Raw genomic sequence first — 15,341 nt, 5'->3', positions numbered from 1 at the left:
TTGGCACCAAATATATCATTTACACGCGCGGCAATTTTTACCCTCGAAATGCAGTATGCCGTTATATACATAATATATATAAAAATCAATGCGAGATGTGCAAGTTGAGAAAGGCGCTTTCCGTCTGCGCGCGTACGTAGCACTGCATTACTTTCGTTTCGAGAGAACGTCAGCGGAAAGGCCCTTCTTATCAGCGAAAAGAATTGAATGAATTCACTTGTCTGTAATTGACCCACGTATAGTACTATAAACAAATAATTCGTTTCTAAAAAGATTGTAATAACGTATACATATATACATATATGCATATACTATAAAGACTACTTTTTAAACGCGAAGACCTATAATAATGTATTTCGCACTCATCACAACTTTGATAAGAAGATAAGCAATGATCGCATCAGTGGTTTCGAGTCAATGATACATTATTAAAACTCATTGAGCATTACAATATTAGTCTTCAACAAAATGAAACAAAAGAGAGAAAAAAGTAAGATAAAACGAGAAATTTTGAACAGTCCAACAAAATAAGTGATTACAATAACGATTTGTAAAATAAGTTCACTGCCACTCAAACGACTTGCGCCCCTTAGGAGAGCGCCAATATTCCAAGATGTGAATGTGTACAGTTATGTGAAAAGTATATTATAATACAACGTAATTATATTTACATATGATACTAATTAGCATTATGTAAAACTAAATAGCATATAACGACACTAAGAGTGTATACATACGTAGATATAGATAACAAGGAATAAAAAAAAATACACATTGATCGCAGAGCTATTTCAAGGAAAAAAAAACGTTTACGCGCTCGCTCATTTGTATATTACGATCTTAAAAGTTAGCACTAAACATCAATTCTCTCCGCTGAACGATAATCAAGTTCGATTATACTTTCCTTTCATCATCTCGCTTCTACAATGGGAAAAAAAGGGGCGTCTATTTTTACTGTGTAATATTATAAGTTCATTGGAATTCAAAATGTCACTATTAACAGGTCTAACGAAAAATCTAGTCGTACATTTAATCAGCTTTCTATCTTGAGCGCGATCGGCAGTGCCGCGTGATACGACGTATGTTGTTTCGAATTAATATACCGTCTGATACTTTACAATTTTTCTCTCATAGAACGCGCGATATTTTGTGCGATTTGCATTTATTAAGTGTTATGTAATTGAATTCTTTTTATAAAAGCCCTTACATTCTCTGTGAAAATGTTTTACTTGCCTCGTCACCATTCCCTAACAAAAAAACATGAAAAAAATAGAAGTATTATTACAGTATCGCGAGATTAATTAGCACGCGACATGTTGAAATAGAGAAAAGTATTTTATTCACAATTCTATCATTTTAATATATATACAATACAATATTCCAATTAATAAATGCATTCACGAAAAATAAGTATCAAATGTCATTACGCTTTATTACTGTACATTATCGAAGTTCCTGCGAAGATTTATACTTATTTAAAACACAAGTTTCGAGAAACTTGTATCTTATGGTTTGCACTCCTGATGATAAGGCTCCAAAGTTCGGAAGTCTCTCCAAGTCGGCGGAAGTGCACTGTGCAAATACAAGCCACAGCGTTTGCACGGCTCGCTGAATAAATTGATTAAACTATGAAACCATGTCTGAAAACAAAAGAAACATGATAACAATCGTATATATCGCGCATTGGAATCCTTAACTAACGGATAATAAGATCGTATCTAACTAGATTTAGTATATGGATAAAAATAATGTATTAATAGCATTAGTCGACAGCAGTCTAATTAAAAATAATCTTGTTAATTTTCAACAGTATTAATAAAACAAATACGCCATGCTCTTGTTATAAATCTCTTATATGTTATTCATTTAATACTACTATTGACCGCTTATTACCGTCTTAAAGCTTAAGAATCAATTCTTCTTTGTTTATTAAATGTTAAACGTGGACAAAATTAATGCTCACAATTTGTGAGCGCGAATTGGATCTCAGTCAGTAAATAAACAAAATTATTTTCGATTAGACTGCTATTGATTATACTGATGATGATCATATTATTCCGTATATTTATTTTACAATATACAAGTACACAATTATTAACAAATTATTAATTACCATAAATTATTAATTACCATAAATGATCGCACTGCTAACTCGGGTAACGTAGGCGAATAGAAGTGCAACATCGCGGCATGCGCGTTTTCCGTTACTTTACGGAAGACTTTATGTCTAGACTCCGTCCATAGGTCCATCGTTTCACCATAACCCTTTACTACTACCCGCTCAATCATCAATCCCTTAAACGCTATTACTGCTTTTAAGACATGTCCCAATGTAACATGTAACACTGCATTCGATGCAAACGGACGAGACACGGATACTGTCATATCGTTGAATAGTCGATCAAACGTTGATATCATAGAGTCAACTTGCCTGTACATTTTAAAACCGATTAAAATCTATAACGTTATTTTTATCTAAAGATTTTATAATAGAATCTAATCACAAACAATTTTGTCAAAACAAGAGAAAGAATATATACGAGAAAGATATATATAATGATCAATCAAAAGTCTATTTTCTCGTGATCAGATTCCGTTATAGAATCTCTACTTTAACGGTTATCATTAATTATGAGAATTAATCACAATAGCTTACGTCTGAGGTACATTATGATTGCTGGTTTGGTATCTTCCTCTTTTTGTTCTACTTGAACTTGTGTAAGATCTCTTTAGTGAGTTTTGACTAAGCAAGGATTGAGCAACGTTACTATATTCGTGAATTTTATCTGTCCATTTGTAACTGTTAACAAGTGTGCTATACAACGCTTGTCTTTCTTGTGTAGTCTCTTGACTAAGGTAAGTCGTGCTAGCTAAATTAAATGGACCTGGTGGAGGATTTAAACTACTTATCGCCTGTTCTACGTCCCTGCAATGTTTTAAAACGCCAAAAATTAATTTGTTCCTTACGGTATCCTATATAAAGCCTGATCTCAAACGCTATCAAATTACCTCAAATTAACATTCACAGTGGTCAACAGTTCCTGTAACTCAAACAAATACTTGGATTCTTTATTCTCCTCTCCATGCTCTGCCCGTAAGCCATTTCCAAGGGAATCGAACACTTGTCCAACGTTGGAACGGAGCACCTTGATAGCGGTCAATGCTGTCTGCAGCTGCTCCATGCTCAAGCCTTCAGAAATATTATATTCTTATTTCTTTTTGCAATATACAGTATATTCATAAATACATAAAAAATCTACAGTACAATACTTTTAAGTTTTCTATTCAGATAGCCAAAGAGTCTTGTCAAGAGCATATATTATAAACTGTACATTGTATATTATGCTAGTAAACTTATAGTAACAGCTGAGTACAGTCTGCTATTTTTCTAATATTGGAAATCACATAAAATAGTAAGTCTTACATTGTAATGTCATAGACCTGTTTTTTATTCTGCATTAGAATTTTCTTTCTCACATTATGATGGCAAGGTATGCTCCAATCCTATTGCATTTTTGTTATACTAAGGCCTAGTTCTATCAATGTAAAATTAACTTTATTCTTGGTTCAATTTATTCTTTTTTTTTAATTATAAAAATTAGAAATAAATTAAGTCAAGATTAATTTTACTAGTGAAACTGTCTTAGAATAAAAAAAAGGAAGTAAATTAAACCAAGGTTAAAGTAAATCTTATATTAATGGAATCACATCTATAATTGACAAGTTATAATGACAGAAACAAAGCTTAAAAAGAAGATACATTGAATGGGAATTTGCTCTAAAATCATAATTCTATTAGCTTAGAAAAATATTGCTAGCTGACAGTGTTAATAATGTTGTTAGTCTTTAGCTATCTTAATAATGACATGATGTAATTATATTTCATGAATGATAATCTAAGAATTGCCAAGAGAATCAAACAATAAAGTATTATATAATTTTGATAGACAGTGGCTTTTAATGTTTAATATCTTACTCTGTATCAAATATTAAGAAAATAATTTGTAACCTAATGTTTAGGTGCAATATGACGTTTTATAACCTACAAGTCTAAATACATCACGTTTAACATACTTTACCCAGCGAATAAATTATCGGTTGAAAATCACCGAGCGTTTAGATCCTGAGAACGAATACAGCGTTTTAAATTCGGTTAATTTCCAATTGACGTTTTTTTTCGATGTAAAATTAAAGTTCAAATCAGTTGCACCAGCAAGTATTAAATTAAAATCTACTACTCTATCGTTAGATGGCAGTTTGGTTATCATTCAAGACGGCCGGCTATTTTCCCTCGCTGCCGCGTACAGCGCCAAGAATCGTCACCTAACTGCGTGTTTTTTTTTCCTTCGTTGTGCATGGTTGTGCAATACGAGAGGTTCGCGTGTTACATGAGGGAAATTCAAAACAAAGACAAATATTTCCACGTGAGAGAGTCGAATAGTTGTCAATATTTGCATTTGCGTGTGTGTCATCGGACTGGTGGGGACCGAACGATCGATCAACTGCTGATTCATCTAGTTTTCATCGGCTACTCTCACGGCTAACTTGCCCAACGTTTAACCACAGCCTCTGCAACAAACGAATGGAATACGGCGTAGATAGATTAATGGATAGGTAAACAAATACAACGTGAGAACAAACGACGTTAACCCGACCATGGATCTATCAGAGACTGACAATGCCGAAGATGACTCTGACGAATTGTTCTCAGGTAATGATCGTGTCCCTCGAATTATGGCAGTAATGGCATTCTTTCTTTCTTTTTTTTTTACACGACGAATTTTTAGATGATGAACAAAAGGAGATTAGACATAGATCCAACATCTGCCAGGATACCTCAGTTTTAAGTCTGTCTGAGACACCTTTATCGTTACTTGATTACAGTCCCAGTATGATGTAAGATACATTTTTATTTTGTTGCCTTAAAGTTTTGTTATGATGAAGATTAACGTTTAACATAGTAATGATAAAACAAGAATAAATCTGTTGCGAATAAATAATGTCATTGAACCATATTATTTATTGATAATACTTCTGTCAAACAAGATGTTTGTAAGAAAAAATTTGTTGCAATAAGTAAAGTCATCAATAATAATGTCTATCAATAATACTTCTGATTTGATAGTCTCAATATGACATTTTTATTTTACTTTGAAGTTTTGTTACGATGGAGATTAGCACCTAATATAGTAATGATAATGCAAGAACAAATCTATTGCAAACAAGTAAAGTGATTGAATTACATTGTCTATCGATAATACTTTTTGATAAATTGTTCACGGAAACAAATTTATTGCAATAAATAAAGTCATTGAATAATGTTGTCTATCAATAATACTTTTGATTATATAATCTCAATATGACACATTTTTATTTTGTTAGAAATTTTTCATTATGTTGTTTGAAGTTTTATTACAACGGAGATTAGTATACAATATAGTAATGAAAATGCAAGAACAAATATATTGTAAATAAGTAGAGTTATTGAATTATATTGTCTGTCAATAATATTTTTGATAAACAAATTATTTTAATATCCATTATTAGTCACTTGTGAAATTGTTAATGACAGAATGCCAACTGATGCCATAATTCCATCTACACCATTGAGTCTGTTGCCATTTCTAAATAAAATAAATGAACAATGGAGTAGTGACTTAGAGACCCCACAAGCTCAGCCTCATATGATATCAACCATTAACGCAACAGTTAGTAATACATTTTTTTTAATAAACTTTGTTATGCTTATGTATTGTTACTTACAGTGATTTACTTTAATACTGAAAGATAGTAATCAACTATTTATTTTGAGTATTAAAAATATAATTCATTACTTTTAATACTCAAAATAAGTAATTAACGATGGCATTCAGCAGAAAAATTTCGTAACTGTTATAAAGTTCTGTGATCAGTCTTGCCCTTAGTTCTACTTATCCTTAATTATACATTTAGAGCCTCATTAGATCTAAATGTATAAATCTATCATTTTAAAGAATCTTATAACAGCTGTATTTTTTGTTGAACACCACAATTTATTACTTTTCATTATTATTAAATTGATCAGAATTAAATTTCTGTATAATTATTGTCGAAACGACGATTGTAAAACGTTCCGTTTATCATTAATATTTCAGACAGAAGAAACACCTAGAGGTGAACAGCGTACACCCGATGTTTCAAGTGTTAAAAGCGTAGAAAAAATTATTTCTGATTCTCCTGTTATTGCTTCTAAAGCGTCGCGGAGACGTTCGAAGCGTCGTATATTTAGATCTTCTATATCTATAGACCCATTGGCTGTAACTGACAATGAGGATACTACTGCAAATGTACAAGTAGAAACACCTGTTATTTCTGACGATGCTAATTCTGTAGCACAAGATGACACTACAAATGCTGCAATATCCACTTCTCTTGAGACTGTTCTTAAAGATGACGAGCCAAAAGTTCTCGGTAAAAATCAAAACACATGTAATGATGAGGAAACAAAAAATGTTACGAATGATGTACCTGATAGTTTAAACACATCCACGCAAGAGTTCTTTAGCAATGTCTCATTTAGTAAAATAGACGAGTTATGTTTGGACACTTTTAACAATCAAAAAACAATTGAGACTACTGTCACACAATGTAACTATAAACAGAACATCGACAAAGAAAGGAACATTGAGAAGGATGAAAATATAGGGTTTGTTACTGCTCGTGGTATTTCAATTAATATATCAAAGCAAGCGTTATTTAAAGCGAAGAGACTATTCGCAGATATGGATGAATCCACCTTTGATATGGATGAAATGCAGACGAAGAATTGTGAACCACCCTCTAAAAGAAATAAATCTAATGAAGAGAAAGATAGACATTTACTATTATCTTCATTCGTTAATAACGTCAATATTGCGAAAGAAGTGTTACCCAAACCGAAACCGCTTATAGAACAATTGAAAAATTATGACAAAGTGTACACTGCAGATTGTAAAAAACCACTTGTAAGTAAAAGTTCTAATGAAGAAGTCAATGAAGCTCCTATTTTATTATCAACTGCTAGTGGCAATCCTATTAACATATCGAAGAAAGCGTTATTAAAAGCAAAAGCGTTATTAACGGATGATTTACCATCCTCTTCATTCGTTAATAATGTTTCCGTCAATATTGCGAGAGAAGCATTATCCAAACCGAAACCACTTATAGAACAATTGAAAAATTATGACAATGTGTACACTGCAGATTGTAAAAAATCACTTGTAAGTAAAAGTTCTAGTGAAGAAGTCAATGAAACTCCTATTTTATTATCAACTGCCAGTGGCAATCCTATTAACATCTCAAAAAAAGCATTGTTAAAAGCAAAAGCGTTATTAGCGGATGAATCACACAATATTGATGACGATGAATTAATAAAATATTATGAGAGATCTACCGATAACAAATCTACAACAATAAAAATTAAGACCCTACCATCATTTTCTGCAACTAGTGGTAAATTTATCTTAGGAGAATCACCGGTCAAGGCAAGAACATTGTTCGCGGAACATTTGGATGATACAGTAGAAGTAGTCGTTGCAGAGGAAACCAATGCTTATAATAAAGAAACGAAAGGATTAGAGATAAAAATGTCAAATATTAAATTTAAATCTCCTGGTAGCGCTGTTGGTATTTCTGAACAGATATCGAAAGTAAAAATATTCGATAAACGATTGGATGATCAAGTGGAACCAGTAATTGCAAATAAAGTTAATAAAATCAACGAAATAGAAAACATGCAAGAGGTAAAAATTCCAAGTATTGGATTTCAAACCGCTGGTGGAACATACATTGATATCTCAGAACGAGCGTTATCCAGAGCAAAAGTATTATTTGCAGAATTAGATTGCTCTTTAGAAATGGATATTATTAAAAATAGTGATCGCGATGAAGAAAAGATTAAAAAACACGACTTGGCAATTCCATATGGTGGATTGCAAACTGCAAGTGGTCAAGAGGTACCGGTTTCGAACAATGCTGCATTAACAGCACGAGAATTATTCTCCAACGACTGCCTGGATGAAAGTAATCCTGACTTGGGGCGCGCATCGTTGCAAAAGCGCAAACTAAGCGAGACTAATGTAGACGGGAGCACACCGCAGGGCAGGAATTACACGTCCGAAACGAAAAGGGCTCGTCTCAGCAGCGAATTTCAAGGAAGAAAATTATTTTTTGATAATACGAGTATTAGGACGGACAACGACGAAAATCGAGATCCTGATAAAAAAAGGCAAGCCTCTTCTGTTTTAGAGTCCACCTCAGGATCGCCTAAAACGGACTCAATAGAATCAACAGAATCAGAAACAGCGGGTAGTCCTATTATAGGAAGGCAGTCCAGCTTGAGGAAGCGAAAGAGTTTAGGATATCAAAGGGATGAATCTAATGCATCGCGAGCTGATAACAAGATGTTAGATAATGAAAATGCAACATTGCAAGAGAATGTTGTGCAAGGAAGCGCGACTTGTGGAAAGATTGAGGACGATAAATTAAATACGGAGGAACCAACGCAAGTCACGCAGGAAAAAGCAAAAGGCAATAATGCGGGATTGAGCGAGTATGGCAACACTCAAATGATGATGGATTTTATTGATCAATCGACGAAGATTTTACAGGATCGCTTAACAGCCGCGTTAGAACAGGAGGCGATAATCACCGCGAAAAGGAGACGAGCACAATCGGAAGGATCGAAGCAATCAATGGGTCACCTGTACCGTTATAAGCAGATTAATTCTAACGCTCGTTTGTCGATGAGGCAGATCGGCGGTGACGCACCGCCCATACCGTGTTCCTATCAGGAGCTTATCGATCGACGAATATCACCGAGAATCCTGGAGATCACCGCTGCGACCGCCGCGACATACAAATTCCGTTGTTCGGACTTTTATGGGGACGATGTGGCACATAGAAACGTTCGCGGAATAGAGATGGAGGACAGTGTACGTTTAATCCTGGATGAGAATGGATATACGGGAATCTGGGAGTTCCTCCGTGCATTTCTTGCCAGTCCGGGTGTAGATCCGAATCTCGTTCCCGCACGCTGGGTCGAGAATCATTACCGATGGATCGTGTGGAAATTAGCGTCGATGGACCGAATGAAGTTCGGTTCGGTCAAATTACCCAGGTATAATACAGGGTGAATCACTTGATGATTTTTAAAATGAAATATATAACATCAAATATAAGTAAATTACCCATATGAATTAGTGTGTAAATAATATCTTTATAAGGCGATAAGATATAATTTGCAAACAATTGGAATTCTTATCATCCAAGTTAATTGTAAATGTTTTGATTCTGAATCCTCTTCAGTGCGGAAGTCAAGTACAAATTATAATGAATATTTTTATTTTAATTATAAAATATAACTTAAATATTAATTTCTTGTTTTATAAGAAGTAGAAAAGTTTTATAAGAAGTAGAAGTAGAATGCGTTTGAGTATATTTGAATAATGAATGTATTTAGCAGATAAAAAGTAGTTGAGCTCTTACTGATTTTTACTGTGATTAGTTTTTGCTTTTAACTTTTTTTTCGCTGGATCTAACAATAAGTGTATAATTGTAATAAAGAATCACTGAAGCTTATTGAACTGTTTTGTGTGAACGTAGTCATAGCATTTTGTTTCCTATTATTGTATAACAAGAAATTAATATTTAAGTTCTATTTCATATTGTTATTTCATTCTGAAAATCGTTCTAGTTACCCACCCTGTATAACGAAATCAGCACGCGAACCATCTCTAAGCTAAACTAAGCCACTTGGAACCGGCATAATATAACGAAACTGTTTTAGTAAAACAGTTTCTAAACCGGGGTAGAGACGTCTAGGTTACGAAAAGGATTACACAATTATTTTATATGGTTTTTATACTTCAGGGCATTAACTCCTTCATACGTTATGGCACAATTAAAGTATCGGTACGATCGAGAAATCGACCGGTCTCAGCGACCGGCAATAAGACGCATTTTGGAAAAGGACGACGTTCCGTCTAAGAGAATGACTTTATGCGTGTCATCTATAATAGAAGTAATATATATCAATCATATTGAATCAATTTCATTGACAAATAGCACGTATTTCACGTATTTTAATTTACAGAATAATAACGTAAGTATGGAAATAGGGAAGAGTCCGCGTATAGGAGTTTCGAAATGGAGAATAGAATTAACCGATGGCTGGTACAGTACAAATGCCTCTATCGATATAGGTATGGTGAAGAATATATCAACTGGTAAAATAAGAGAGGGCACGAAATTGCTGTTGTCCGGCGCAGAATTACTCAACTGCGACCAAGGTTTCTATCCACTCGAGGTAGGCGTCGATTTTTATCGGAATTGGAAGCGAAAAGCAACCAGTTAGTTGTTTGATTTCTTATCGTCTAGGCACCGGCTGACGTGTGTTTAAAATTGCACACGAATTCAACCAGGCGCGCACGATGGGACACGAAATTAGGATACGCGCCGCGTTCGGGGCCGATACCCATCAAGTTACGTAACGTGTGTCCGAACGGCGGTTTAATCGGCAAAATGACGATTGTCGTCGCTAGAGTGTATCCGATGTTATATTACGAGAAAACTGCATCCGGAGATTCGAGTAAGACACGTTTAAATCTAACTCGTCCCAGAGGGAGAGTTAGCGATCTAATTTTCTTATGTCTTACTTCCCATGACAGTTGTCAGAAACGCTAAAAGCGAAGAGAAAGCGCAAAATAAATACGAGCAGCAATGTTGGTCCAAGATAGAGTCGTTTTATGCTCAAGCGGAGGACTTTCAAGGAAAAGGACTTTCTGGCGAAACTGATGATATGGCAATTCAACTGAGCGAAGATTACGAAAACTTGTCTACGGAGGTATATGCGATTCGATTAATCTTATTTGTAAATTCTCTTTGAAACCGTCAATGTATTCGTTATAAATAGGAATCCGTCTCTAAGAAACGACATGATGAATTGCTGCAAGAATTACGACAGAAGGAGGAACGATTCAAACAGAAGATGCAGTCAAAATTGCGCGAGAGCTTGCCGGGACCGCGACAGGTTTCTCAGTTGCTCAAAGTTCGCGTGTGTGATGAAAATGCGAATGCCATTCTTTCAGTTTGGTCGCCTAGCGAGGAGATTGTCGATGCTCTCAAAGAAGGCGCGTGTGTTTCGCTCTGCAACATTGTGGCTTCCGGAAAGAGGTAGAATTCTCGTAAAAAGGAGTAACTGTATCGCTGCGCGGATGTAATAGCGCATAATGTTGGATTTTACGAGCGTAATTGTTCAACAGGGGTACCGAATTGCAACTTACCGCGCGTCGGTCTGCAATCTTTAAACCGGGAAGGATGCGCGATGCGTCTTATCCCGCTAGAGTGTGCACATCGCTAGACGAAATAGCAAATTCCGAGTTCGTTCCACCTTATGGAGAGTTTGATACGGTTGGTCTTGTCTGTTCAGTCGGTCCTGCTCCTTATGTAAGCGTTATCATATTTTTTGAATAAGATTCTAAAGTACTCTCGAAATTATAAAAAAAAAATATGAAAACGATGGCTAATTAAAGTTTGAACGCGCTAATGAATTTATGTAAAAATGTTCTTTATTCAAATTATTTGTTCTTTATTCAAATTACTTGGTTGGACGTTTCGATTCTGCTTTGAATCATCTTCAGTAACAAATTAAAAGGTCAAACATTCAGAGAAAAAGGAAAATAAATATTTTTTTAGTTATGTTCTTGATATATACATTTTTATCTTTTAATTGTCTTTTTTATTGCTGAAAATAACTCAAAGCTAAAACGTCCAATTGATTAAAGAACAATTTTACATAAATTAACAAAAAAAAAGCTTCAATTATTTATAAAGTTAAAATTTTCATTAGTCCCCGTTGTTACGTTTTAATATTTTCTAAAGTTTCTACGGTAATTAAAAAAATAACGGTTTGCAAAATATAAGAATGTTATAATAAAATAGATAATATATAGTTTGCAAAGAGATATAATATTAAGCAATTAAGTAATAGAGATGTTTCGGAATTTTACTGATTTGAGTCATCATTTTGTATCTACAATTCTTAACATAATATTCTATATGGAAACATTGTAGGGTATGAGAGACTTTGATGCTGTACATTTGGCATATTGTAAAGCAGGTTCAAACGAATCTTCGTACCTTTCAATATTATTTTGGCAAGGAATACCCAGTTACGGTTATACAGAGATTCTTACTGTCGGATCTATCGTAGCTTGCAGCAATTTAGAATGGCGGAGAGCCACTTCATGGAATATCCCAGCAGCGTATTGCACGGATAGAAGTACTTTTACGCTCAATCCTCGCCGAAATCATTTATACGAATCCTTCGAAAATCTGCGAAACCGAATCATGGTACGCTATATTATCTCCGCTTTTTATCATATATTTTGTATAATTTATAATTTTAATATAATAATTTTCTAATCTTTTAATTATAGGTTTTTTTAAACAGACCTAATTTTTTGCTTGTAAAACGTACTCCGTTAAATTCAATTCCTATTTTATTTTATTTTTATAAAAATTTCTCAATTTATAAACGTGTTAAATTTAACTTTTAAGGATCCAATTAAGTACGCTGAAAGCTGCACTTTCGAGCTTAACGTGGAATTGCAAAAGAAGTCGACGCCTACTCGCTACTCGGCGAGTAAAAATACTCCGATTAAAATGTACAGTTCGACGTCAAGCGCCGACAAAAAATTGGTTGACTATACGTCGCCGCTGGCGACGCCGAAATTGGGAATGGACAACCGCTTGAGTTTTATCCCATCTAATCCTTCGATTAAGAAACGACTCGAAAAACTCCAACAATACGGCGAGGCGCCCCAACTATCTCCTATTATACTAAGAAATTCAAAGAGGATATGTTTGGATTTTCGATCACCTATCCTTCCCATTTTAGATATAAACTCGACAAAGGAGACAACGAAAGTTAATCAACCCGAGGAATTAAAGTCCAGTACTTCGGAAAAGCATTCATAGTTATTTTATATTGTGTTTATTCGTTGTTATTAATTCTAATGATAAATGTCATAAAGGTGTATATTTGTTAATAATTATTAAATGTTCATTAAAAACAACTATTTTATAATTATAATAAAGTAGTTTTATTACTTCATTTTCCTATATTTTCGATCCAGCTCTAATTCAACTCTAATCTTCTTGATTTTATTACGAACATAATTAAGGACATAATTATTTTAGAATTTATCAGAAATATCGAATTATATAACATAATTATTATTATGTTAAAAATCAGTAGAAGATACATAGGAAATATTATCGAAGACAAATTTCTGTTCAACCAAATTACGGTTAAAAAATATTAAGAAGCAATATAATTGCGGTATTCGTAATCAGGAGAATCGTTTGCAATTCGCGAGCAATTTTTTGGGAAAAGAAGGCAAACATTTTATTCTGATATTTATATCATAGTAATCGAGATGCAGATAATCTTATTTATTATGTTTTAAAGATTAAATTACAAAATACAAAATCCGACTTTTTAGCAGGTTTCATAACTTTGTAAAACATAAATAAAAAAGTCTTATGACAAAATATTGCTAGCTTCTACGAGATAAATATTCAATTCAATTCAATCAATATTTACATCACAAGGCAAGCAAATTTTATTTATAATATATATTTTTTAAAATTGTAAAATCCAAGTCTTTAACAGCTTTTGTAGCTTTTTATAAAAAGTAAGCTAAAAAAAGTACATGATGAAATATTTTTTCTACAAGAAAAAAAATATACTTAATTTTTATTAAATTTTTACTTAATTTTTATTTAATTTTCTCTGAATTCACTATTATGATTTATAATTTCTAAACTATTCAGAGAGAAAGCCGTTCGTAAATCCGCAGATATATCCAGGTGTTAGCCCAGCTGTTACTCCTCTGCAGCTGGTCATTTTCACTACATCTACACTCGCCTAAACATTACTGATTTAAAAGATTTTGAAAATTTTCTGGAGCAATTTATGAAAGTTGCATTTGACATAATTGTTATAAATAGTTAACATAATTATTATATCTATAAAATATTGGGAAAGAAACAAAAGAAAGAAACTTAATGATTTTAAACTACATGACAAAAATTCCCTCTTGACTTTTTCACACGTACAATTTTTAATGCTTTACACTTTTAATACTTTCGCTTATTTTTCAATTCGAATCAAGCGTGTCTCGTGCCAATAAATGCCGCGAGAGAAGACAACAGTTTTTCTCCTCTTCTTGTGAATAATACTCGATATATCGAGTGCGGAGATCCTCTCGGACCGTCATGCGATTGGATCGCATGCGCTCGCAGCAGACAGAGCCGACAGAGGCAGGAGAAACTAGAAAAGGACTGCGCGTGGAATTGGCGCTCAGTTTAATACGCGCCGGCGTACCGTGCGTCTCGTTCATAATTTACCCTCCGATCGTTCCCTTCGATCACCCGGTGGATGGATGGCGATTTAAAAGGCAACGCGCGACGCGTCGGATACTAGGGAGACAATTCATCGTCGTGTTGTGTTTTGTTTTCTCTCCTCGACGCCAACGGCCGAGGGATCCGTGCGCGCGGCGATGATACACGTCGCGAATGTTCGCGTTATCCGTGTGTAGAGCGGTGCACCGCGGCTCGCAGCATCTGTCAGTGTTCCCGCGGTGCGTTTAATCGTAGGGTTTCGTTTCCTCCTTTACATCATCGATGCAGCGCGAGATGACGAGCGAGATCCCGAAGGTGGAGTTCGCTCTCGGCAGCGAAGTCTCGCCGGGTCGCTTCTTCAAGAGCGCGTTCGCGCGAAATTTCATCAGTAGCGGCCGCGACTGCAAGTCCCTGGATTACGAGCTGCTCGACAACGTCGAGAGGAACGAGGGTGACCGTAACAACAACGGACGGAACAACAATTTCTTCTCGCTCGTGAATTTCGCGGACGGCAGACCGGCGAACGGCGACGACGCGGCCGCCGCGGCGCGAACCACCACTCTCTGGGAGCAATCGAAGCCGAAGGAGGTGAATGCCTTTTGTACTGTTTTGCAGTCTTTTCTTTCACAACGCGATTCTTTCTTAATATTGCGGTAACGGTAACTACGCACGTGAAATATCATCTACTCCCTGGAGATGATGTTGCGGTATTCTGTTGTATATGTATGAGGGTTATAAGAAATGATACTAAAGATACTATCGATACTAAAGATTCTCGAGCGTGTAAAAATAATTTCGCCCAAAGGAATGCGCTAGCCGCATTGTACAGGTGAATGCACAAAGATTATACGCATTTCCTTTCATCTGAGAATTCATCTTTTTATCTCTCTCTCTCTCTCTCTCTCTCTCTCTGTCTA

The 15,341-nt window shown here is 34.8% G+C and overlaps 3 protein-coding genes across 3 annotated transcripts in view; 2 read left to right on the top strand and 1 right to left on the bottom strand.

The window, feature by feature from the left end:
- Positions 1-1,505: 1,505 nt before the first annotated feature.
- LOC105622357 (mediator of RNA polymerase II transcription subunit 27) lies at positions 1,506-3,182 on the bottom strand. Its single transcript, XM_012203779.1, has 4 exons — positions 3,010-3,182; positions 2,657-2,926; positions 2,131-2,431; positions 1,506-1,640 (listed from the first exon to the last, which is right to left on the bottom strand). Exons 1-4 carry the CDS (start codon positions 3,180-3,182, stop codon positions 1,506-1,508), a joined length of 879 nt encoding a protein of 292 aa, XP_012059169.1.
- A 1,474-nt stretch (positions 3,183-4,656) lies between these two features.
- LOC105622356 (breast cancer type 2 susceptibility protein homolog) lies at positions 4,657-12,996 on the top strand. Its single transcript, XM_012203778.1, has 13 exons — positions 4,657-4,711; positions 4,788-4,896; positions 5,573-5,708; positions 6,135-7,058; positions 7,314-9,136; positions 9,889-10,039; positions 10,112-10,324; positions 10,396-10,606; positions 10,686-10,861; positions 10,931-11,190; positions 11,280-11,463; positions 12,091-12,369; positions 12,577-12,996. Exons 1-13 carry the CDS (start codon positions 4,657-4,659, stop codon positions 12,994-12,996), a joined length of 4,941 nt encoding a protein of 1,646 aa, XP_012059168.1.
- A 1,722-nt stretch (positions 12,997-14,718) lies between these two features.
- LOC105622355 overlaps positions 14,719-15,341 on the top strand; it is a 43,734-nt gene continuing 43,111 nt past the window's right edge. The window contains exon 1 of the mRNA XM_012203777.1: positions 14,719-15,012. Coding sequence (XP_012059167.1) covers positions 14,719-15,012 — 294 coding nt within the window. The remainder of the gene's footprint in view (positions 15,013-15,341) is intronic.

The sequence above is a fragment of the Atta cephalotes genome (assembly GCF_000143395.1).
Source record: "Atta cephalotes unplaced genomic scaffold scaffold00044, whole genome shotgun sequence".
NCBI lineage: Eukaryota > Metazoa > Arthropoda > Insecta > Hymenoptera > Formicidae > Atta > Atta cephalotes.
Note: the sequence above shows the minus strand (reverse complement) of the source record. Positions and strands in the feature narration are given on the sequence as shown.

Bases quoted from the DNA above. Each gene is read 5' to 3' on its own strand.
- LOC105622356 (XM_012203778.1), top strand. From the start codon at position 4,657: ATGGATCTATCAGAGACTGACAATGCCGAAGATGACTCTGACGAATTG. The intron at 9,137-9,888 runs GTATAATACAGG...TTTATACTTCAG, and splicing joins GGTTCGGTCAAATTACCCAG to GGCATTAACTCCTTCATACG. The intron at 10,607-10,685 runs GTAAGACACGTT...TTCCCATGACAG, and splicing joins AACTGCATCCGGAGATTCGA to TTGTCAGAAACGCTAAAAGC.
- LOC105622357 (XM_012203779.1), bottom strand. From the start codon at position 3,182: ATGGAGCAGCTGCAGACAGCATTGACCGCTATCAAGGTGCTCCGTTCC. The intron at 2,927-3,009 runs GTAATTTGATAG...AAAACATTGCAG, and splicing joins ACTGTGAATGTTAATTTGAG to GGACGTAGAACAGGCGATAA. The intron at 1,641-2,130 runs GTAATTAATAAT...TTTTGTTTTCAG, and splicing joins TAGCAGTGCGATCATTTATG to ACATGGTTTCATAGTTTAAT.